Source organism: Lagopus leucura, unplaced genomic scaffold, assembly GCF_019238085.1.
Source record: "Lagopus leucura isolate 7727_CA_CO unplaced genomic scaffold, USGS_WTPT01 Super-Scaffold_100027, whole genome shotgun sequence".
NCBI classification, from domain to species: domain Eukaryota; kingdom Metazoa; phylum Chordata; class Aves; order Galliformes; family Phasianidae; genus Lagopus; species Lagopus leucura.
Window position 1 is genome coordinate 6,446,589 of NW_024962278.1, and position 21,461 is coordinate 6,468,049.

The 21,461-nt window shown below is 58.1% G+C and overlaps 2 protein-coding genes across 11 annotated transcripts in view; both read right to left on the reverse strand.

Annotated features, from left to right (window-relative positions):
* Positions 1-1,270: 1,270 nt before the first annotated feature.
* Positions 1,271-18,548, reverse strand: AFAP1L1 (actin filament associated protein 1 like 1). The gene is given in 20 exon segments (XM_042880650.1): positions 1,271-1,548; positions 1,941-2,069; positions 2,292-2,470; positions 2,699-2,863; positions 3,064-3,178; positions 3,298-3,376; positions 3,935-4,080; positions 4,643-4,854; positions 4,985-5,137; positions 5,224-5,317; positions 5,542-5,628; positions 6,237-6,416; positions 6,768-6,979; positions 7,372-7,470; positions 7,750-7,828; positions 7,830-7,862; positions 7,991-8,088; positions 8,357-8,440; positions 8,598-8,726; positions 18,478-18,548. Coding segments are annotated over 20 exon segments (2,313 nt in total). The 5' UTR covers positions 18,494-18,548; the 3' UTR covers positions 1,271-1,524.
* A 1,018-nt stretch (positions 18,549-19,566) lies between these two features.
* Positions 19,567-21,461, reverse strand: part of ABLIM3 (actin binding LIM protein family member 3) — a 35,046-nt gene continuing 33,151 nt past the window's right edge. For all 10 annotated transcript variants that reach the window (XM_042880617.1, XM_042880625.1, XM_042880624.1 and 7 more), the window contains 5 exons: positions 21,275-21,333; positions 20,880-20,940; positions 20,680-20,687; positions 20,088-20,168; positions 19,567-19,849 (listed from right to left, as the gene is read on the reverse strand). In XM_042880617.1, coding sequence (XP_042736551.1) covers positions 19,736-19,849; positions 20,088-20,168; positions 20,680-20,687; positions 20,880-20,940; positions 21,275-21,333 — 323 coding nt within the window. In that variant the 3' untranslated portion in view covers positions 19,567-19,735. The remainder of the gene's footprint in view (positions 19,850-20,087; positions 20,169-20,679; positions 20,688-20,879; positions 20,941-21,274; positions 21,334-21,461) is intronic.

A 21,461-nucleotide genomic window follows, 5' to 3' on the forward strand; every position in this document is an offset into this window, starting at 1 on the left:
CATGCTCCCCGGGCCGCCTGCCGCCCCGCCGCGACTACAGCTCCCGGCGCGCCCCGCGCCGCCCCGCCCCGCCCCCGCGGGTGGTGCCGCCGTGCCGCGGGCTGCGCTGCGCCCCGAGCGCGGGTCCTGCACCGCGGCGAGCCGGAGGAAGCTCCGATCCCGCATTCCTGAGCCCGCGGTGCGCTGCGCGAGGATCCGTCCCGCTGCTCCCGCAGCCGCTGTGTGCGGGGCCCCAGGCCACGCTGGCCTTCCGTTGCAAGCAAGAGGAACGACACCAGTCCGCTCCCTGCAGCCAGGGGAGGGCTTTGCCAGTGCCAGTGGTTTTATTACGAGCTGCTGACCGAGTTAAAAGGGCACCAAGCTGCAGAGGGTAACTGTCAGCAGTGAGCACAAAGCGGCCGTGGGTGCTCCGTTGGCACACCGGCCTGGGCCTTCCCTTTTCGTTCCTCTCCCTGTTTCTACCTGTGCTGAATTACCTTCCCTCATTCCTCCTTTCTGTTCCAGTCCTCTCACTGGAAAGCACTTTTTATTTTTTTATTTTCAAACTTCCCCTTGCTCCACATTGACGACGTGCTTTGGCAAACTGTGTCCCAGGCCCTTCTGCTCCCCTGAAAGCAGCACGGGGTTGGGGAGTCAGGCTGCCTCCAGCCTCAGCTCTTACAGCCTAGTGTGCTGCTCAGTAAGGTCAGAAGATGCCTGCTGTTAATTTGCTGATGCTTGAGCTTTGTTCCCAAAGGAAGCAAGTGTGCCTGAAGGACAAGGAGGAGGCACTCAGTGAGGACATGCAGCTGACACACAGTGAGCCAGAGGCACAAAGAACCCTGAGATGAGACCCCATGGAGCTGAGAGCAGTGAGAAGGGTGAATTATGGGCATGTCCAAGGGATCAGGTCCTGAGCTCATAAACCCCAGTGTCCAGGCAGCCACGAATCCCCAAAGAATCCAGTCACTTTGGAAAACATTAGCCAGGCCTCTGATGTCCCTGGGGTAGAACATGGATCTCGATGAAGCAGAGCATCCGATGGCTGCATCAGTCCCACACACTGTCCGTGTCACACAGGTACATGCCTTGTGCCAAGCTCCTGGCCATGCGGGAGGACCCCCAGAGACAGGTTCCCCAGTAGTATGTGACCCTGATTGCCAAGGGAATCCTCTTCCCCATCTGCCTCCTCATCATAGAATGGATTAGGTTGGAGGGGACCTTAAAGATAATGTTGTTTCAACCCCCCTGCCATGGGCAGGGTTGCCAACCACTAGATCAGGATGCCCAGGATCCCATCCCACCTGAGTGCCTCCAGAGATGGGGCAACCACAGCTTCTCTGGGCAGCCTGCTCCAGCACCTCACTCTGTGTAAATCCCCTCCCGCCCCTTTCCCCACAGTTCATAGTATTGCCCATGTGGCAGGCACTGTAGCACAGGGGCAAGGGAGGCGACACTTCTCCCCACGCCTGGGAAAGGGGCCTTGTAGCTCCTCAGTAGGCCACAGTGTCCAGTGGGGCCTGGCAGGTGTTCCCACTGCCTGGCTTAAGTCTGCTTCTTTTCCCATTCCTGCAAGAGAAAAGGAGAAAAAGAGGGGTATGAGGAGACATCAGAGGCTGGAGAAATGAGCACCAAGCCCTTTGAGGGCCTCCTTCCCTCCTGGGGGATTTGCACCACCCCAGCATCTCCAAAGGCTGGTGAGTGCTGCCCTGGGCACTGAAGAGGTGATACTTTCACTACTGCCCACCCAGCCCTGGGACCCTCAAATCTCCTGCAGGCTAGGCTCATGTCAGTAGCCTCTGCCACTGAAGGGGACAGCCCACATGCAACCCAGGCAGCATCCCTTGTGTTTGGAGTAAGGACCATCCACAATCTCCCAAATTCTTGGTCAAATATGGGGACAAGATGAAAAACTGAGATTTCTTTGGGGGCCAGGGAGGAGAGGAGGAGTGAAGCAGGACCTTGGCCTTCCTCAGCACATTGCCCTTGTTGGCAGGAAGGATGGAGGGGCTTCTCTTTCTCAGTTCAGCTGCACTGTTAACGGGAACCAAGTGCTCAGGGGGGCTCCCATTTGGCTTGTTTGTAGCTTCCTGCGGAAAAGAGAATAAGAAGGATTTACAAATCTTAGGGAGCAGAAAGTGCCAAGAAAGCACAAACTGTCATGGAGTCAAAGCTGAGGTCAGTGCTTTGCTTCCCACCTCTAACCACAAAGTGACAAATATCAGGGGTGTCCCCTCATCCCCACGTGCTGCTTGCCCCCACCCCAAACCCCTTTGCAGGTGCCAGAGAAGCAAGGAAGAAGGGGTGCGTACCCCATTCTCAGCCTTGCTGGTCACAGCCAGTCCCAGGGCCGGCCCTCCTGCCAACGACTGCTTCAGCTGCTCCTTCACTTCACTCAGCTGGAGCTCCAGGTCGACACGGCGCTCCTCCTTCTGCCGGCATTGCTCCTCCAGCAAAGCCACACGCTGCTCCAGGTCCTGCAGCTTCACTCCTGATCACACAAGTGCTCCGTTCAGTGGTTGAGGCTGCTGGGCTGGGCAGCCATCAATCCTCTTGGGTAGTGACACTAGATGGGGCTGCTGGCCCAGCTGTGTGCTGCAGCCAAGCCTGAGCATAGACACAGGTGCCACGGCCACGCTGCCAGCCCTGCATTGCATCCCGGTCCTTCCCACCATACCCGGGTGCCTTCGAGCATCCTCAGCCACAGTATGCAACCTACCTGAGCTGCCTTTCATGGCTTCCCTCAGCTCCCTCCTCTCTTTCCGCAGCAGCACCAGCTCACTGCGAATTGCTGCTTTTTCCTTCTCCAGCTTATCCTTTTCTGTCAGAAACCGCCTGGCATCCTCCTCAGCCCGGTTCTTCCCATACCTGTACTGGTTGGCATCTGCATGCACAAGGAGAGCCCATCACAATGGCTCCAGCCTAAGCAAGCCCCACCTGAGCCCAACCCAAGCTGCAAGGACACCTCTCATGGTCCCACTGGGCTGGCACAGCTCAACCCAGGATGCCTTGGTGGGATCAGCCTCTACACAGAGGCTGCACGCTTCCCCCATCCTGAGGGTCCCACTGCAGACCCCCACTCACTCGATGCGTGTCTCTTCACTTTGACCTGCGGGTCAATTCGCCGTGACTTCTCGCTGCAGGAGGAGGCATGGCGCTTCACCTGGGCTCCTGCTGGCCGTCCCGACTCCTCGTCAGCCTGTGGTGGGGACAGGAGAGCATGCTGAAACACCTGTAGGATTGCCACAACCCACCAAGGCTCCCCAGAACACCTCCTCCACAGTGGTGGGACATGGTGAAGCCCTGAGTCACACTCACCTGAACCTTCTCGTAGGGGACATCATCATACACCACGCGGGAGGAGTCGGGCCGGCTGTCCTGGGAGCTGCTGGCCCACCTGTGGGATGAGGGATGGTTGTGCCATCGGCCTCCTTTCCAGGACATTCCTGCCAGCCCCACAATGGGCACTTTGATCTCCCAGCTCTGGGCAGGGACACAGCTTTTGAGTGCTCACGCTGCCCTACCCAAGCAAACATATCCCTTAGGTTCTTCATCAGCATTACTAAAGAATCATACAGTCGTAGAATCATAAAATGTCTTGGGTTGGAAAGGACCTCAGAAATAATCTCATTCCAACTCCCCTGCCACGAGTAAGGTCGCCAGCCACGAGTAGGGTTGCCAACTACTAAATCAGGCACTTGATCAGAATGCCCAACGCCCCATCCAACCTGGCCTTGAATGGGGCATCCACAACTTCTCAAAAAGCATCTTCTAATTTCAGTCCTGCCCAAGGGAAGATGCCTTGCTTTAAGAAATGCCAGCCTCTGGGATGTCCCTTCTATCTCCTGGGATCTTGAGAAAACCCAATCACAGCCCATGCCCCTGCCCAGGAGCCCAGGATGAGGCTCACCATCCAACCCCATCATGGTTTAGCACAGCAGGAGGAAAGTCTTACAGGTAGGAGTGCCTCACGGCTGTCACAATGTTAGCAATCGTCTCCACATCCACATAGTCATAGTGCAAGGCCTCCGGTGCGGTCTGGGAGCCCGTCTCCACCAAGAGAAGGCCCAACCAGCGGCCCAGGTCTTCTGAGCAGCTTGCCTGTGGAGAGAGAAGGGGCTGCGGAGCATGCCTGGCTTCAAGTGACCCTCACTCCTACTCCAAAACACAAAGCCTCACTGCAGGGAAGGGCTCTCTATGCAAAGCACGTGTGCAAGATTTAGGAGAATCAAAGAGAAAGCACGTGCATTCCCAAGCCCCCAGCAAGCTGCCTGTTTCAGCCCTTTTGGCCTCCTCACTGCACATCCCTGCACCATAAAGGCACCCTGGGCTTCATCAGCATGCACAGGAGGGGAAAGCGAGGCACCATGTGGTGGCTTCTGAAAGGGCTGATTTTCTCCTAATAAAAGCCGGAACAGCAAGTAAAGGTGAACTCGGGACAGAGGAACGTTGGTAGCACTCGAATGGGGCTGAGCATCTCCAGACTGGGCTCCATCCAAAGAATGATGTTTTAGTGGACGTGCTGGCCATTTAGTAGGCATGACAATGATGGATTGACAATTGGACTAGATGATCTTAGAGGTCTCCCTATGATTCCAAGGTGCTCCCCCAGCATGACAATCCTCCCAGGAACGTGCCCAGGGAGGTGGTGTGCCCTGCTCACCTCTAGAGCGGCCACCTCCTGCCCATTGCGCAGGATACGGAATGCAAAGGGGTGTTTGGGACCCAGTCCTGGGACCACCTCACAGCCCCGGAGGTTGATGGCATTGACGTGGGTGCGCAGGTCGGTGCGGTCCTTGTGGAAGTAGAGGGTGTTGGCCTTGAGGCGGCACCAACGCTCCTTCCAGCACTGGTTGACCAGGACACTCAGGTAGCCTGGGAACAGAAGAGTCTCAGCACCATTTTGGAGCCCCAAGGAGGGCCCTAATTCTCCATCAGCTCAATGGGAGCTCCCACAGCCCCTCACAAGGGAGCTCAGGACCCTTCTGCCCCTAGCCCCACGAACCACAGCATGGGATATCCTCCTCAGTGGAGGAGGTCTGCGTATCCTCAGGTGAAGGCTTCTTCTTGGAGAAGCTGATGATCCTGGTGATCTTCTTCCCTGCTGCCCGGCTCATTGAGCCCTTCAGGTCAGCCAAGCCGCTCTTCTTGACTTTCCCTGGAAGAGAACAGCTCTGATAGCCCCCAGCACCCATCGCAGTGTCCCTGCTCAGTGGGCCAGGACGACATCCCATCTCACCATACCATTCTCGCAGAGCTCTCTGCGCGCCATGGGGGAGCAGGTCTCACCCGTCGCCACACTGTCTGAGTCAGAGGTGTGCTTCTCCTGTGACAGCCTCTGTGGAGAACAGTGGAGCAGGCAATGGTTCAGCAGCATCCCTCTGCCCAGCCCCAAGCGATGACCACACATGGGCTTTTGTCCCTCCAGCACAGGGCTGGGACATGCACTCTGCGCTGGGAGCCCATTGGCCCTGCAGACCTGCTGTGAGGATGGAAGGTCACCAGCCCCACATGGCACATGGGCCGGTCCCTGTCCTCTCAGCCACAGCCAGAAAACATCACCTTATCCAGATCCATCTTGCAGGGCATCACTGGGGACATGGGGACTTCCATCCCACTCGTTCCTGCAGTGCTTGCTTCCTTTATCACCTGCAGAGAAAGGCCTCTGAGTAGCCCCTCACAATGGGCTGGGGACCAAGGCAACTGTCCCCACACTGCCAAGCTCCCATTGCACAGCCCAAGCCCAGCTGGCCACTGTGGTCTCTGCAGCACCCAGCTCTACTGCCCACCATGAGCCCTGCTTGGGACACAAATCCTGCTTGCCTGAGGCCCCTTCCAAATAACAACTGCTGTTGAGATGCATGGTCAGAGGGTTGGACATGAGGGATCTGGGATCTGCACAATCACATTGCCAGCACTACACACCCCGCTGTCTCCCATGTCACAGTTCCTGCAGGAGAGGCAGCACAGCCCCTTCCTCAGCACAGGGCTCGCAGCAGAGATGGCCCCTTCTCTGCCTCCCACATCCAGAACAAAGACAGGAAAGGGCCACGAGGAAGAGGAGGGGGTGAGCAAACATCCCCACTCCACTCCCTGGTGAGGGGCTCAGGCTATCGGCACAGGAGCCGCCCAGAGCTTGGGAAGCAGCTAGCCAGCCGTCCCCATGGCTGATAAGAGCCAGAGGAAAACCCCCTTCCCTTTCTTCTTCTCCAGGGCAGCCAGAGGAGGCTGTGAGCAAGGGGGAGGCAGCAGTCTACCTTCAGCCATTCTTCAGCCTGCTCCTTGCTCTGCACAGCCAGCACCAGTGCCTCAGCGCCAGACAGTGAGAAGCGCAGCTCGTGCTTCTTGCGTCGCCCATCCTTGGGGACATAGATGACATTGCAGGTGCTCAGTGGCACTTCCACATGCGGCTGCCGGTCCTTGGAGCTTTTGTAGCACTGGGAGAAGCAAAGGGAAGCAGGGCTCAGCTGATGCTGCTGGATGCATCCATGCCCAGGATGGTGGGTAGGGATGAGCAACCCTGCAGCCAACGGCACAGATGGAGGTGGCTGTGTCTCTGCTATACAGAGACTCAACAATACCAGGGCTGCAGGATGCCCTCTCCCTTTCCTTCGGTAGCCAAGGGGCCCCAAAAGCAAGGAGCCCTTTGTTTGCATGCAGAGGAAGAAGTAGCAACCCCTGCATGTGCTGTTGGTTGGTCGCAGTCTTGGAGCAGGGTTTGCTGACCTCCCCCTAGCCCACCTGCAGGTCTCTTCCCACCCCTGGTGCCCCACTAGCACCGGGCTCACCAGCAGTTTGCCATCCCGTATGATGGTGAGCTGCTTGGCCCACTGCCCGAAGCGCTTCTTGCGCAACAGGAAAGCACAAATCCTACAGTCCTTCACCAGGTTCATGGAGGCTTCTTCTGATGGCCACTGGTGTGTCAGCTGCTGACCTTTCCCCTCCTCCTCCTCTTCATCATAAGATTCATAGGAGCTGCTCATGGCATCTGAGTCGTTGTCTGGAAGGGAGTAGGCAAGTCACCCCATTCAGATGGAGCAGCGCCACATCCTGCTCTGAAAGCATTGCTGCTTTGACCCCACTATTCCTATGTCCCCCATTTCCACTCCACATTACTCATGATGCTTGCAGGCCAAAACCCAGTCCCAGGCATTCCTGTCCAAGCCCCAGGGCTGGCTTGTTTCTTTGCAAGTCTTACACTTTTAAAGGCTCCTGGTGCAGCAGAGAGGAGCAGCTCAGGAAAGCTCGGTGCCTCCCCTCCTGCCAGCGCTGCAGCCAGGCACAGCCGCATTGCACCTTCAGCACGTAGCAACTCAGTTTTGCTTGAGCCCATGTTTCACGCCCACTTTCCTGAAGCTCTTCCCTGCCTGGTGAGGGCACCCAGGTACCTACAAGAGTTCTTCTGCTCCCCGTTCATCCTGGTGACGGGGTAGTTGCTGTCTGCGTCCTCATAGTAGCCATCCATGATAGAGTTGGGGGGGCTGGAGCTGTCTGCAGGGGAAGCAGAGGATGGCCAGGGCTGTGGGTAAGCCTGCAGTCAGGCAGAGCAATGTCCACCTGCTGCAAGCGCACACAGGCACCAAGGCTGTCACCTCTGCTCACTGCTCCCTCCCCACCAAGGAGCAAACAGCCTGGTGCAAAGCAGCATGGTGGGATGGGACGGGAAATAAGTGGGTGCAGTGCAGTGCGGGTGGCTTCCTTCACCAGGAGGGTCTGGCTCTGCCTGTTTGGCTGTGGGGCAGGTGGGATGCGGCCAGGAGCAGGACTCACTGCGGGAGGTGATGTACTCGGGGGCCTTGCCCGGGCCCAGGGGCAGCGCTTCCTCATAGTAATCCTCAGGTGGGGGGGGTGGTAGGTAGAGGCGGAGGGGGGTCTGCAGGAACCTGTGGCAGAAACACCAGCGAATGAGAGGCCATGCATCCCCGAGGGGCCAGCAGGGACTATGGTGTGAGAGGTGGGAGCAGGTCCCACCTCCCTGTGCTGGTGCAGAGTTTAGAGTATTGGGACATACGCTCTTTGCTGGCTGGCTCCTCGCGAGCTCCACACCGATGCTGTCACCAGTATCCCCATCATCCTCCTGCATGTCCCGGAGATCCCGCAGGTCACAGTCTGGATTGGGAGGAAGCGAAGAGGGTGAGGGAGTAGCAGGACCCTAGAGTTGGGCATCCATGTCCCCAGGGAGCTCCAGGCCAAGCACCCATGGGCATGGCTATGGGGCAGCAGGAACAGGAGCCCAGGATGACAATGCCCTCCCCGGGCACAAGGACACAGCTTTAGCCTCCCTCCTGCCCCCCTGAGAGCCCCCATGGCCAGCTGGGAGCCCAGCTCAGCACCTGATAGTGAGACCCCAGCACCATCCTGAGATGGTCCCACGTACCAAACTCCTCGAAGAGAGACTCCACAAAGCTGGTGCCATTGCTCAGGGAGGCCGTGTTCACATACATGAAGTCTGTGTCCTTCCCTGGGAGTGAGGAGGGAAGCTCAGCCTGGAGCTGGGCAGCATGGCCAGGCACCAGCACCTCTTGCCCCCTAGATATGCCAACTCATGGCCACAGAGCAGGCTGGAGACACGGTACCAGTGGGACAGCCACTGGGTGCCATGGCAGTGGAACACTGACCTGTGGGTGGCTGCAGCTTCTGCAGGATGGAGGACACAGCCACCTTCTTTTCCTGGGCTGTGGCACTCAGGTACTCATGGTCCAGCAGCTTGAGCAGGATGCTGAGCTCTGGTAGGAGCTGGTCCAGCACTGGGGGAAGCAGAGAAAAGCCCATGAACGTAGCAATGTCAGGATGCTGGGCTTCACCCACAGCCCCTCTGCATGTGGGGAAGGGCACACAGAACAGAGGCTCAGCAGAAGAGGCAGCTGGGACAACAAGGGCACATGGGAGGCATGGGGCACTTTCCAAGCCAATCTTGCACATTTTGATTCAACTTTTGGCTCAAAATTGTGACAAGCTCAGGAACTGAATCAACCTTTGCCTTGAGGACATTCTCCCCCACATCACAGCCAGGCATGAAAAGCACAGGGGCAACACCAGAGGTGCTGAAATAAATGTGCAGAAAGATTCAGAGAAGGCAGAAAGGGCTGCGACACATGGAAGACCCCCATGGGGCTGAGATCTTGGGTTGGGCTCGCGGCTGTTTGCCAAGTGCACACGTGCTCCCTCTGCACACACCCGCACACAGACGCTGGGATGCAGCCTGTGGGTGGAAACTTGAGCTCTGCAAGCTTGCTGGACTGCTATCAAAGGGCTCAGCACGTGAATATTTCCATGCAGATAACACTACACCTCTGTCCCACCTACAGTGTAGCACGGCTGCTGGTGCTCCCTCTCTGGGATGGGGCGCCTGATGCACACCTGCTGTGTGCTGCTGCAAGGCTGCACCCATGTGTAACACAACTCCGTGTGCTTGAATTTCAGAGCAGGCTTACAGAAAAAAATAATCCCTTCAGGCAGTATTTGGCACGCTGGTGAGGAGGGAAGGGAAGGCATTGCCACACAGCACCCCTGCTGCAGGCACAGTGCTGGGCAGCAGCTCTGCTCATCCCCCGATGTACTACAGGGCTCTGAGCACCCCTCACTGTGCCCATGCTGCCTGCAGAGCACCTCCAGCCCTGCTCAGCCCATGGTCTGAAACAGAGCCCCGCCGGTAACCAGAGCCTCAGAACAGAGCTGGGATGGGCTCCTCAGCTGCTCCAGTGTGCAGCTCCCAGGCTGTTCTCCTGATTTCTGCTGAGCAAAACAGAGCTGGAGACAAAGCCCAGCTCCTGTGTTACGTGGGTAGCACCTGTAGCATCCAGCACCTAGACGGCCCAGCTCAGAATGCCAACAAACCTGTGGCTCTGGAGGCTATCGACAGTGAGGGGAAAAAAAACAACTGTTTCTTTCAATGCAAGTGTGAGTGAGATCTTGGCAGCAACTGAACATCATCAGAGCACAGCTGGGGTGGCCCCACAGCTGGCTGTGGGTCTGCAGGGACAGAGGAGAGGCCAGAGGGGACCGCAGTGGCAGCTGGGACGTGCTGAGTGATGGGATGTTTGGAAAGCAGAGTGCATGCCTCATGGACAGAGCACACAGCCACTGGGTGCGCTGCTGGACCATCACTTCTCTGCAGGGACACAGCAGTGGTGCTCGGAGGAAGGACTGTCTGCCTCATGGCTGCAGGGCAGTGCAGAGCCAGGCAGCGGTGAGGGGATGTTTCCCAGGGTGAGCAAAACATCCCTCAGCCAAAGGGGAGCCCAGCGTGAGGCAGCTGATGCTGATCAGTGCCCAGCCAAGGCAGTCCCCCCAGGCAAGAGGACAGCATGCCCAGCTCCAAAGCACCGCTCCCCAGGACGCAGGCAGGATGCAGCTCACATCCTGCTGCCTCTGCTGATGGTCTTCTATCTCCACAGACCTTCTGCTTCCTCCTCCTCCCCAGCGCCAAGCCAAACACCAGCACAGCCCTTCAGCATGACTCTGCCAGTGCCCGTCTTCCACAGGCAGACCCCAAGGAGGGCGGTGAGCACCAGTGAATGGGCAGCATCTCCCAGCCCATGGAGAAGGAGAGGGCAGCACAGTGGGACCAGGGCTGCTGCTTAAGCTTTGGAGCTGGAAAAACAGCACACAGCACATAGGTGGGTGGGTGCTCAGCTCCCACTGCTTTTCCTTTCCACTGATGCAGGGGAGAGGGGCAGACATTCCCAGGATGCATGCAGAATGGAAATGGTGGAAACACACTGCCAGGTGAGACATCCTGCTCCGGCCAGCCAGGATCCAGCTGCGAGGCTTGGCAGGGCGCTGGGCTAGTGAGGAAGCAGCTGAGAAGAGAAGCAAGACGTCCCACCAGCGCCTGGGGAGACACTTACCCACTCCCTGCCCCAGCTCAGCAGATAAGGACCATGCTCTATGCCACCTTCTCACAGCACACTGCAGCCCACGGTACATCCCCCAGGACATCTCCCATCACAGCTCTCAGACCCGTGTCAGGGCACCAGACCAACTGAGGGCCAAAGGGCCACAGAGCAGGCAGCGCCTTGGCCAACGAGCACTCAAAGCAGAGCACTGAAGGCTCCTTTGTTCCTCCCCAGCTGAGCTGTCCCCTGCATCTCCCTTGTTACAGCTGCCCCCGGAGCCGAGGGGGGGTGGGGGGGTGAGCCGCTCAAAGGGGCCTTGATCTGCAGCGGGTGCACAGAGCCGAGCCTGCGCCTGGGGGAGCGGAGGGAGAGAAGAAATTAATTTCCTGAACTTGTTCAGCTCCCAGCCCACAGGAGGTTAATGAGGTGGTTGCAGGAAGCCAGGGGAGACTGCCCACGGGTCACTGCACGGATGGCACAGAGGGGCTCGGTATCTGGTGCCAGCACACAGCCCACCCTTGGGCGAGTAGGGCACCGGCCGCAGAGAGCCCAGCCCATGTTCCCTGCTGCCAAGCAGCAGTGCAAACACAGGGTCCCATCTGCTGGGTGCTGCTGGAGTTTCTCCTGCAGCCCAAACACCATCAGACCACTTCTCTGTGCTGCGTGCAGGCATCCTAGGATACGGAGCCTTGCAATGGAGATGTGCTGATCTCCACGTTTACTGCAGCAGGGATGGGAAGATGTCAGAGGTCCCTGTGCCTGAGAGGGCTGGGAGCTATGGAGGCAGATGGCTTTAGCATGAGCTAAGCTGGGCTGGATAAGACACAGGTCAGCACTCCTGGGACAGGAGGTCTGGACATCAGCAACAAGAATGATGCTCACAACACCACCAGAATGCTGCTGCTGCTGTTCAGGTCAGCAGGCAGTGCTTGCTCTGCATCCCAGTACACCCCACAAACAGCGTCAAGCAAGGTGCCTCTCTCCACAGCAGCACCCCACACCACTCTCCACCTCGTGCCCAGGCCAGCTCTATTCTTAGACCCTGTGAACACATTCCTCTTGGGAAACCGTGTCCTCTGGATTGGAGATAAGGCTCTGGGCGCAGCTGCAAAGCATGTCCCCTCTCCTCAGCCTCTGCTCAGTCACAGGAGCAAGCAGCAGCTCTTGCATCAGCAACCTGCAGGGAAGTGGAGGAGGAAGAGGAGAAGAAGGAAGGGGAAGAAGAGTCTCCGGCCAAGCTAACGCAGCAGTTTCCGTGTACATGGACTGTCTGCCACAGAGGCAGAGATAAGACCACACACGTGTGGCTGCAGAGCAGAGCTGGTTGGCAGCCACAGCCCAAAGGAGCCCCGAGGAGGGGGAACAGTTCCAGGGAGCAGCACTGCAACATCGCTGCAGGGACTCAGCCCGTGGCTCTGTTGTCCCCTCCAGGCCCCGCTTCCTCCCACACCAGGTGGAGGCTGGGGGCGAGGGGGGCCGGGGGAAATCGGATGCTGGGAGTGACGGCCATTGTTTGTAGCTAAAATAAAAACCGAGCAAAAATAAATCCTTCCTGTTGGCGTGGGCAGGGCCCCAGGATGCTCTGCCTGTGGAGGAGCCCTGCTTGGAGTCGTCACTGGCAGTAAACAGATGTTTATAGCTCCTGGGATGCCAGAAATAGGGTGGGGTGCAGGAGGGCAGGGGGCCACTGCAGCACCTGAGGGCAGCGGCACTGAGCACTCAGAGCAGCTCTGAGGGAAGGAAGGCTGAAGCCTCCCAGCCCAGTGCTGGGGGGCCGTTCCCATTCCCACAGGACTGTTTCCCACATTCCCACAGGGCAGCAGGCAGGCGCTCCCACCATTGTTCCTCCACATCCATACTGCCTGAGGCCCTGCAGCATCTCAGCCCCCGGCGGGCGCAGGGTGAGCTGCACTGGGCTGGCAGCAAGGAGAGCCTGGAAAGTCCCCTCCTGCCTGAGTGCGTACCCAGCAACTTGGCATGCTGCAGCACAGAGGGTTTAAGAGAAAAGCAAGCCATTAATTATCACATTCATGCTCTGGAAACATCCCATAACAGTGGAAGATTTGCTCAGGGGCCGCTTGATGTCCATGAATCATCTCCTCCTTGTGAACAAGGGCCCCTTGAGAGGGGTGGGTGGGGGCAGTGTCTCCACTTCCAGCTCTAGCAGCCAGAGCCTCAGTGCTTCGGGCTCCTCCTTTGTGCCCCCAAACCCCCTCTCCAACCACCCCCAAAGCCATTAACCCCCACCTTAGGGCACCCCAGCTCAGGGGTTGCAGCACCCCCAGCACTGAGCACAGTCGGCTCACACCTCCTGAGTGCCTGTTGCACTGCAGGCAGCAGGGACCTGCAGGACCTGCAGCACTCTGTGCGGCCAGGCATTGGGCAAGGCAGGGGCACAGATCTTCTGGGGAGTTCATCAACACAACTCTGCAGTATTTAGTATCCTCGGCTGATAGCCTTGAAAGGCTGGGAGCTGGGAGCTGAACGTGCAACATGCTTGCTCAAGGGGACAGGAGGTTCCCACCAACAGAGCGACCACTGCATTCTCATCTTACAGCAAGGAGCCCACAGCTCACTGCCCTCTGCCCTGCTCCAGCACTGCGACCAAGGGAGAAACACCAGGGAGATAAAGCAGACAGGGAATGCTTTACCCTTTGAAACGTGCACCCCAGGCACTCAGGGCTGTGCTGACCACCGGCACACGTTTGCTACTGCTGTTTTCAGCACAGCTTGAGAGAAGGGCCCTGTGCCTGGTCCAGCTATGTGCCAGCAGCAGCTCTCTCCCTGATATAAATAGCTCTGCTGAAAGCCTTATCTGGCAGCCCTGCTCTCAGTGACCCCAGAAGCCAGCAGCTGAGCTGTGAGCCCGGCCCAAGGGGAGCTCAGATCATGCTCCAAACACGCTCTGCCTGAGCCCCCTCTCTCAGCCCCCCCAGGCCCATGCCCTGCCTGCTATGTGATCACCAGAGCGCTTGAACCACAGCAGAACGGCTCCATCAGCGTGAGCTGCAGAGGTAATAATTAACATGGGAATGATTGAATCACCCCCAACCACCTCCTGTGACCGAAGCAGATAAGGAGCCCTTTGGTGCCCCGTGCTAGGGATGCTACCAGGGGCTGCCCCCTCCGCGCTGACATTTCTCCATCTCCTGGAGAAGACTGTGGAGGTTTGTTTTAGCTCACCCAAAGCAAACTTTTCCCCTCTGAAACGATGAGGCTGCGTCTGCCCTGACCCCAGAGTTTTGTGTATCACCTTCTTTTACTGCTGAGTGAAGCAAGGTGAGCAAACAAAGGTACAGGGACACGGCGAAGCCTCTGGGTGAGAATTCCCTGAGCTCAGGCACAGCCCAGTGCCAAGGACACAGCTCTGTGAGCACACAGGGCTGCACTCAGGGGGTGACATTTCAGCAATCGGTGTGATGCTCTGCAGGGAGTCCGGGAGCAGGGAGTGGGGCTGGGTTGATAAGAGCTGCTGGCTGAGAACGTGTTTAAGTAATGAAAGGAAAAGAGAGGTTTGAGATGCCCTTTTAAAGGAATAGTCGGGCAGGGGCAAGACCTGCTGAGCAATGTATAAAAACAAGCTTCAGGCTGAGGAGAGATGTTAGGATTAGCCAGAACCCAGAATAAACTCTGCTATTTCCAAGTAAAATTTTGGCATTGGCCTCTTCAAAACCAGCCCTGCAGCAGCAGCAGGATGCTGCCGTGCCCCCACACCAGGAGTGGCCCCAGCAGTGGGACAGAGCAGCACAGGGTGGCTGAGGCACTGCCTGGTGCACACCCTGCATGCAGGGGACACAGCAGGCACCTCCTGAATGGGCATCCCAGCCCTACGGATGGATGGAAGCTTTCTGTGTCCTAGGCATCACCCTTCCCCAAAGCTCCATACAGCAGATGTGCTTCTTAAAGGAAAAGTGCCATGGTGCCATTGTATACAAGAGGACACAGGACTCTCCCCTAGAAGTGGGCAGGGTGGGGGGACACAGGAGCTGCAGGAACGGGATGGATGGGGAATCAGCCAGAGCTAGCTCTGCCTCTCTGAATGCATCCAGCCATGCTGCATGATGGGGACACCTTCTTCTGGAGGTGGTGGAAGGAGTGAAAACCAGCAGGGGTAGAAAAATCCCATAGGGGCAAAATTGCTATGAAGTCAGCACCACAGAACCAGCCCTGCCCAGCCCTGTGGGATGGACACCATGGGGGAACCCATAAGGTCTCTGCACTTTGGGGGCCGGAGCCGTGCTGCCGTAGCATCCTCAAGGGCAGGATAAGCGTGTTTGCTCAGCTGAGAACAGCCCTTCCGTTTCCTTCCATTGGCGAGCATCAGGTGCAGCAGCAAGGCCACCAGCCTGCAGCATTTCCTACCCACTTAACCCCTTCAAGGCAGGAGTGGAGCCGGGACAGCCAGTGCAGCATGGTGGGAAAGCCAAGTCCAAGCACACAGGACAGTGTGACCGCCCAGAAAGTGCTGATGTCTCCATTGGTGCTGGGACTGGTTCACCCTACCTGCTTTTAGCTTCGGCATACAAAAGCCAGCTATCAAACCTGTTCCCACACATCTCCTACTTCTGGCTCTGCCCTGTACAACCTCAGTTTCCAAAAGCATAAGATGACACTGGCACTGTGTCACATGGAGGCTGAACCTGCCAGACAGTGAGACACAAATGGGCTGCTCTGCCATCGGTGAGTCTGCTGGGTCAAATGTTCAAAAGCACCCAGGAGAAAACCACAGCCACTGCTCAGGCTGCTCCTCACACACCTCCCCGGAGCTCTCCTGCTAATTGCCAGCAATCAGAGCACACAGAGGCGCCCAGAGCTTGCTCCTATCGCTTCCAGGATCACATGCAGGCAAAACCCACTTCAAAAAAAAAAAAAAAAAAAAAAAAAGAAAAAAAAGATTTTGAACATAGAAACTCCTCCCAGCAAAGATCTGCGCTCATTCCAAACTGTTACGAAATGCCAGTGTTTTCCCTGCCTGCCAAAAGCCCTCCTTTGATGAGATGTGTTATCAGAAGCAAAAATCGAAGAGGCTGAAGAACCCGAGGCAGGTTCCATAGGGTGGGCCCACCAAATCAGAGATGTTCATCCTTCCCTGCCACAGAGGCTGCAGATCATTAGCACAGAGGAGCTGGAGCTCACTGAATGATGCCACTGCTTTTGGCAGCTGGGGGTGATGACAGCCGGGTGTTGTTGGCCATGGCAGTGTCCAGGCTGCGGGTGGCAGGGCCCAGCACTATTCATGCCAAGGCTGCTGTGTGAAGCAGGGACAATGCAGAGCTCCTCAGGGATTTTCTGACCAAGCTGCCTACCCTGGGAGAGGGATATTCCATACAGGTTGTGTAGAAGTGGCAGTTTTGCCATTAATTTACATGGGAAAAAGATTCCTTCCACACAGGAGGAAATACTCGTTCCTTTAGCTGTGCCAGACTGGACTGGTGTAGGGAAGAGTTAAAGGATTAGGACGTGAGTCTGGGATGTCAGAAACCACTTCAAGCCTCCACTTTGCAAAACCCTTATCTTGTGTCCCAGCAAGCAACTTGGCCACAGAACAACAGGCAAACACTGGGCCGAGCCCAGCTTTCACTCCCTGTTCTCCTCTACAAAGCCCTCCAACTGTTCAGGATGAGACAACTTCAAAACCTCATACAAAGCTTTCCTGGGATGGGATGAGGAGTGCCGGCCCTCCTGCAGGCAGCATTTTGCTGTATGCTGTGTAGCACGGGGCACGTCAGCATGCAGCTCAGCACATTTCCACCGGAAAACAGCACTTCCAGGTCAAGAGCAAGCGTTGGAAAGAGGCAGGTTTCCAGGCAGTCCCATGCGATAGGAATCCCTGGGTTCACTGCCTGGAAGGTGCTAACACAGCATGAGCCCACTGCTTCCCACCCTGCCCAGCAGCCCCACCGCTGCATGGGGCAATGACACACTGCCTGCCTGCACTGGGGCAGCCCAGCTCATCCCCATTCCCTGGGCTATAAACAGGACCCCGCCACCAGGCAGCTCAGCTTCCAGCGGAAGGAATGGCTGCAATGCGGGGGAGAGCTCGGCACTTGCCTGGTGCTAACAGCTGGCCTCAGAGCTCCTCGCCCCTTCACCAGGCTGCATGTGGGGCTCAGGCAGCAGGTCAGGAATGAGCCTGGCTCCCTCCCTCCTAGCCCAATGCCTCCCCATTCTTGTGGGTGAGCTGGAGCCAAGTTTATCCCTGACACATCTCTGCTGGCTTCACTGGATTTAGACCACAGATATGGTGCAAGATTGAAATTCTTCTGGCACAAAAGGTCAGAGAAGAGTTATTAATGAGGAGAAGCAAGTACAGCCCAGCTGGAGCAAGGCTCATGGTGTGGAGCATCCCCAAATCACAGGCACATCCATAGCTCTCCATTGGCACAGCATTGAGTAGCTGCTAGAGAGTATGGAGAGGCTGGGGACTGAGTCAGAGGCCCCTCATCCACCAAAACTCCATGCCCTCCCTGCACAGCTACAGCCTCAGAGGGATCCAGTGGCTCTGGTGATGAGCAGAAAAGTCTGGAGAAGGTTTACATTAGCAAAAAGCAATCCGAGTGCCAACAGCCATTCATTACACACAATGAAAGTTAAGCAGCGGGCACTTCCACCACTACCATAGAAGGCACCTATGAGGGGGTAAAAGAAGCAGCACAGCTCTGCCTCAGTGGGGAAACCTTTGCAAAGTGGGGTATGGCAGGCATTGGGGCAGTGGACCTCCATGCAGGAGTCATGGAAAAGGACCTCTCCATGCACATCCTGTGCCACGTCTGGGCTCATCTCTACTAAGCCAGTATGGGCTCAGCAGCATGCCATCACCTCCCCACGATGTGGGGAGCCCTCAGTGCTCATCATGTGGGGGTAGACATCCATCACAGGAGGGACATCCTCCCAGCAGCCTGCACAGCTTTCCCCTTTGCCCATCAATGAGGTCCTCTGGGCCTCCTCTGGGCCTCCTGCAGCAGCAGCCTCCTTCAAAGCCAGCACTGCGGGGCAGGTGGGCTGGGTGAATTGCAAGGGGTGGCTGTCCCTGTTCCTGTCCTCTCCTGTGATGCCAGGCAATGTACTGAGCAACAACACTGCGTGCTGCATCCCCAGATTCGAACTCCTCACATCACATTTCTACTGCGGAAACACCACCCCATCCTTTTCCATCGGGAGGGGGAACTCCTGACCCTCGGGTCTCTCCGGCGCTGACCCCGAGCAGCGCACACAGAGACTTTGCCTTGCAGAGCCACATCCCCGGCATCATTAGTACTGCTGCGGTACCAACCAAGGCCGGGACCCGTGCATGCTTCCCCACGCCTCTACCTGCTGCCGCACAGCCCCGGGGCAGCGCTCGGCACTGACGGGCAGCACCACGCCGCTCCTTCCCCGCAGCGCAGGCACCGCACCGGGGCCGGTCCGGCTCCAACCCGACAGCCCCGGGCGCTCGGTGCCACGGCCGCGGCGCGGAAACTCCCTCTCCTCAATCGCGGGACCTCCTCCTCCTCGACGAGCGCACCGAGCGCTCATCCCCCGCACAGCCTCCCGCAAGGCGCTGCCCTTTCGCCCGCCCGACCAACGCCAGCCCGCGTCCCAGCCTCAGGTGACGACGCACATCGACCCCCGGCCCTTTCCCCCGCGGCGCCCGGTGCCGCCGCCCGCGCCGTGCCCTCACCGCTCAGCCGGTCCATGGTCCCCACCGCGGGCAGCGGCGGCCGCCCCGGGAGGAGCGGACTGGCGAGTGGCGGCGCGGTGCCGGCGGTCCCGCAACGCCCCTCCCTCGGCGCGGGGCAGCACCGGCACGGCCCCGCCTTGAGCCGCGCCCGCAGGGATGCTGCCCCGCCCCGCCGGGTGCCGGCGGCTCCGGAGCCGCGTGCGGAGCTCCGTGCTTCGCCTCGCCGTTCCCGGGGCTCTCCGTGCTCGCTCTCTCCTGGCGTCCCTCGGCCCTGCGTTGCCGCTGTCTCTGTGCCCCGACGAGAACTGGCGCCTGTAGTGCGGGGCACCATAGAGCCGGCAGCCCCTTCTGGTCCCCTGAGCAGCCCAGCCCTGCTCCCCCTGCGCACAGCCCCGCAGAGATGTGCCCCCGTTCGTCTCTGTCCTTGGGACAGAGCCCCAGTTCCCTCTCAAACCAGAGGGTCGCCCCGGGCTATGGGCACAGGGCGCAGCCATCCCTATGGCACAGCCAAAGCAGCACCGTGGGCACTGCAGCTGCTGTGAGGCATCCGCTGTTCTCTGGGTCACGGCAGTCACTCAGCACGTCCTGAGCGATGGCAGCCCATGGGGTGCTGCTGGCTGGCTGCTGTCCCAAAGGTGTGTGCCGGGACTCTGGCCCAGTTATCCTATCGTTGCTGTGCTGGGAGTGGTGAGGAACAGTTACTTAATGTTCAGAAAATGTTTTGAAAATTAAAAGCTTCTCATTGTTGTGGCATTATTATTATGAATTAACTGAAGCTCTGGCCTCTCCAGGCTTTATCTCTTGCACTGCTGCTGGAAGTTCTTCATAGCCCCAAACAGCCGAGCTTGATTTAGGGAGCTGTAGTTTATATGGGTGAAATCATTATAAACCCAATTGGCTCATTACTGCTGCACTAAAGCTGACAGCAGCAATTACCGGTGTGCTGTCACCACATCCACTCCCACCCTCAGCACACAGCACAGGGCTTCCAGAGCTGTGGCTGCTGCAGAGGGTCAGCACTGACAGCACCCCCCCACCCTGCCACCTTCAGCCCCCAGAAGCCCCCAAAGATGGATGCAGAATCAAAGCTCGAGAAGAAAAAGAAACAAAGAGCACAGAATTATCCGTGAGACTCCAATTCACTCTCAGGGGAGCAGAGGGTGCCTCTGCCACGTACAGTACTGAGAATCATACAGAGCTGCAATATAGAGATCTTTCTATGTATATATTTATAGGTATGTATATATTTATAATGCCTTTAAAACAGCCGCGCCTGCTTCTTCAGCTCGTTCCTCTTCCAGAGGGCCAGGCGGTCGAACTCGGCGATGGTCATGCCAAAGATCTGGTAGAACTCCTCCTGGGAGAGGTGCCGCTGCGGAGAGAGGAGCTGCTGGGCCAGGGCCACCATCCCAGGCTGATGGCAGTGCAGGGCTGCAGCTGGAGGGGGTCTGGCAGTGAGACCCCCCCAAAGGGGTGCAACAGGGGACTGCAGTCTGCAGCTCTGCTCGCACAGGAGATGCTCCTTGCGTGCCCATGAGCCCCCCTCACTGCCCCACGTGGGCCAGGGAGGGTAAGCCCCAAGGAGATGTGTCCACTGGAAGATGCCTCACCTCTAACCGAGTCCTGTCCACATCCTTGGGCAGCTGGTTCCTTCCCCTTGTCTTCACCAGCAGCAGCTCATAGGGGTAAATCTGCGCAGGGACAGCAGCACCATGGCAGCTCTCTACAGCCAGCAATGGGGCACCAGGACAATGCCTCGCCCTGCCACATTTTGGGGGGGGGCTTAAGTAGCACAGCAGGGCTTTGGTGGGACAGGGTAGAAGGTGGCTTGCTTTTGGTGTGACCCTAATCCACCTGTGTGGCTCTGAAACGGTGAATCAGAGTTCTGCTACTCGCTCTGCAAAGCCAGGAGTGACCCAGAGGTGAATGTGAGCTGGGAGCACGAGCACAGCCACCCACCTCTGCCTCGCGCCAGGGAGACACTGCTGCCTAGCACAGGGCTGGGGACTCAGGCAGGAAGCTGAAGCTCTGCTGGGAGCCCTACAGTGCCAGGATGGGCTGTCGGGATGGGGTTGGAGGGGGAAGAAGGCAGGGAGAGGGCAAAGCTTCTCCCTAACAGGGTCTGGGCACACAGGGGCACCTCTCTGGGACCTCCTCTGGGTGTCACCTCCAGGTGGCAGTCACGCCTGGGAGCCATCTTACCTTGTACTCTGTGGGACACAAAAAAAAACAAGAGACATGAGCCACTCCCACCAGCAGCCCCCTCCCGGGCTGCGGGGACCCCCCCATCTCTGCCCTTAGTCCCTCTGGTCTAGATCCCATTTCTGGAGCTGCCTGCAGTGGGGCGGCAGCCCCACGGCACCCGCTGGCCCCCCACCCTGCCTGCTGCCCCACAGCCTCACCTCGCATCCCCCAGTTGACGGCGTTGGTGCTGTCGTAGTGGAAAAGCTCCGCGCTGGGCGGCTGCGGGAGGGATTCAAGGAGAGAGGGAGGGGTGAGAAGGGGCCCCTCCAGACAGTCTTCTTCCCAGCACAGCATCTCTCATGTCCCCAAAAGGGGAAGACACCCCCATGCCTGGCAGTGAGGAAACTGAAGCACAAGCGACAGGGAAGTGACAAGCCCAGGTCTCCTAAACTATAGGGTGTGAAGCAAAGCAATGTGAGCTGCAGGACAGGGATTGAGACCTGCAGTGGGGCAGGCACAGCTCTCTGGCAGTGCCCACTGAGGGTTATTTGGGACTGGCACAGCCAGGCATGGCAGCAGGGATGCAGAGAAGGGAGCAGCAGGAGGCACTCACCCTGTGCAGCCCGTTCCTCCTGTAGGCAGGGAGAGAGGCTGACTTGGAAATGAGGGGATCTGGAAGGAAACCACCACGAAGCATGAGTGAGACTGCAGGGCCAGCCCAATGCACCCAGCAGCACTGCTGCATGCCCATACCTCCCCTTTTCTGACACATCTCCTCGGCCACTGCTCCCATGCATGGC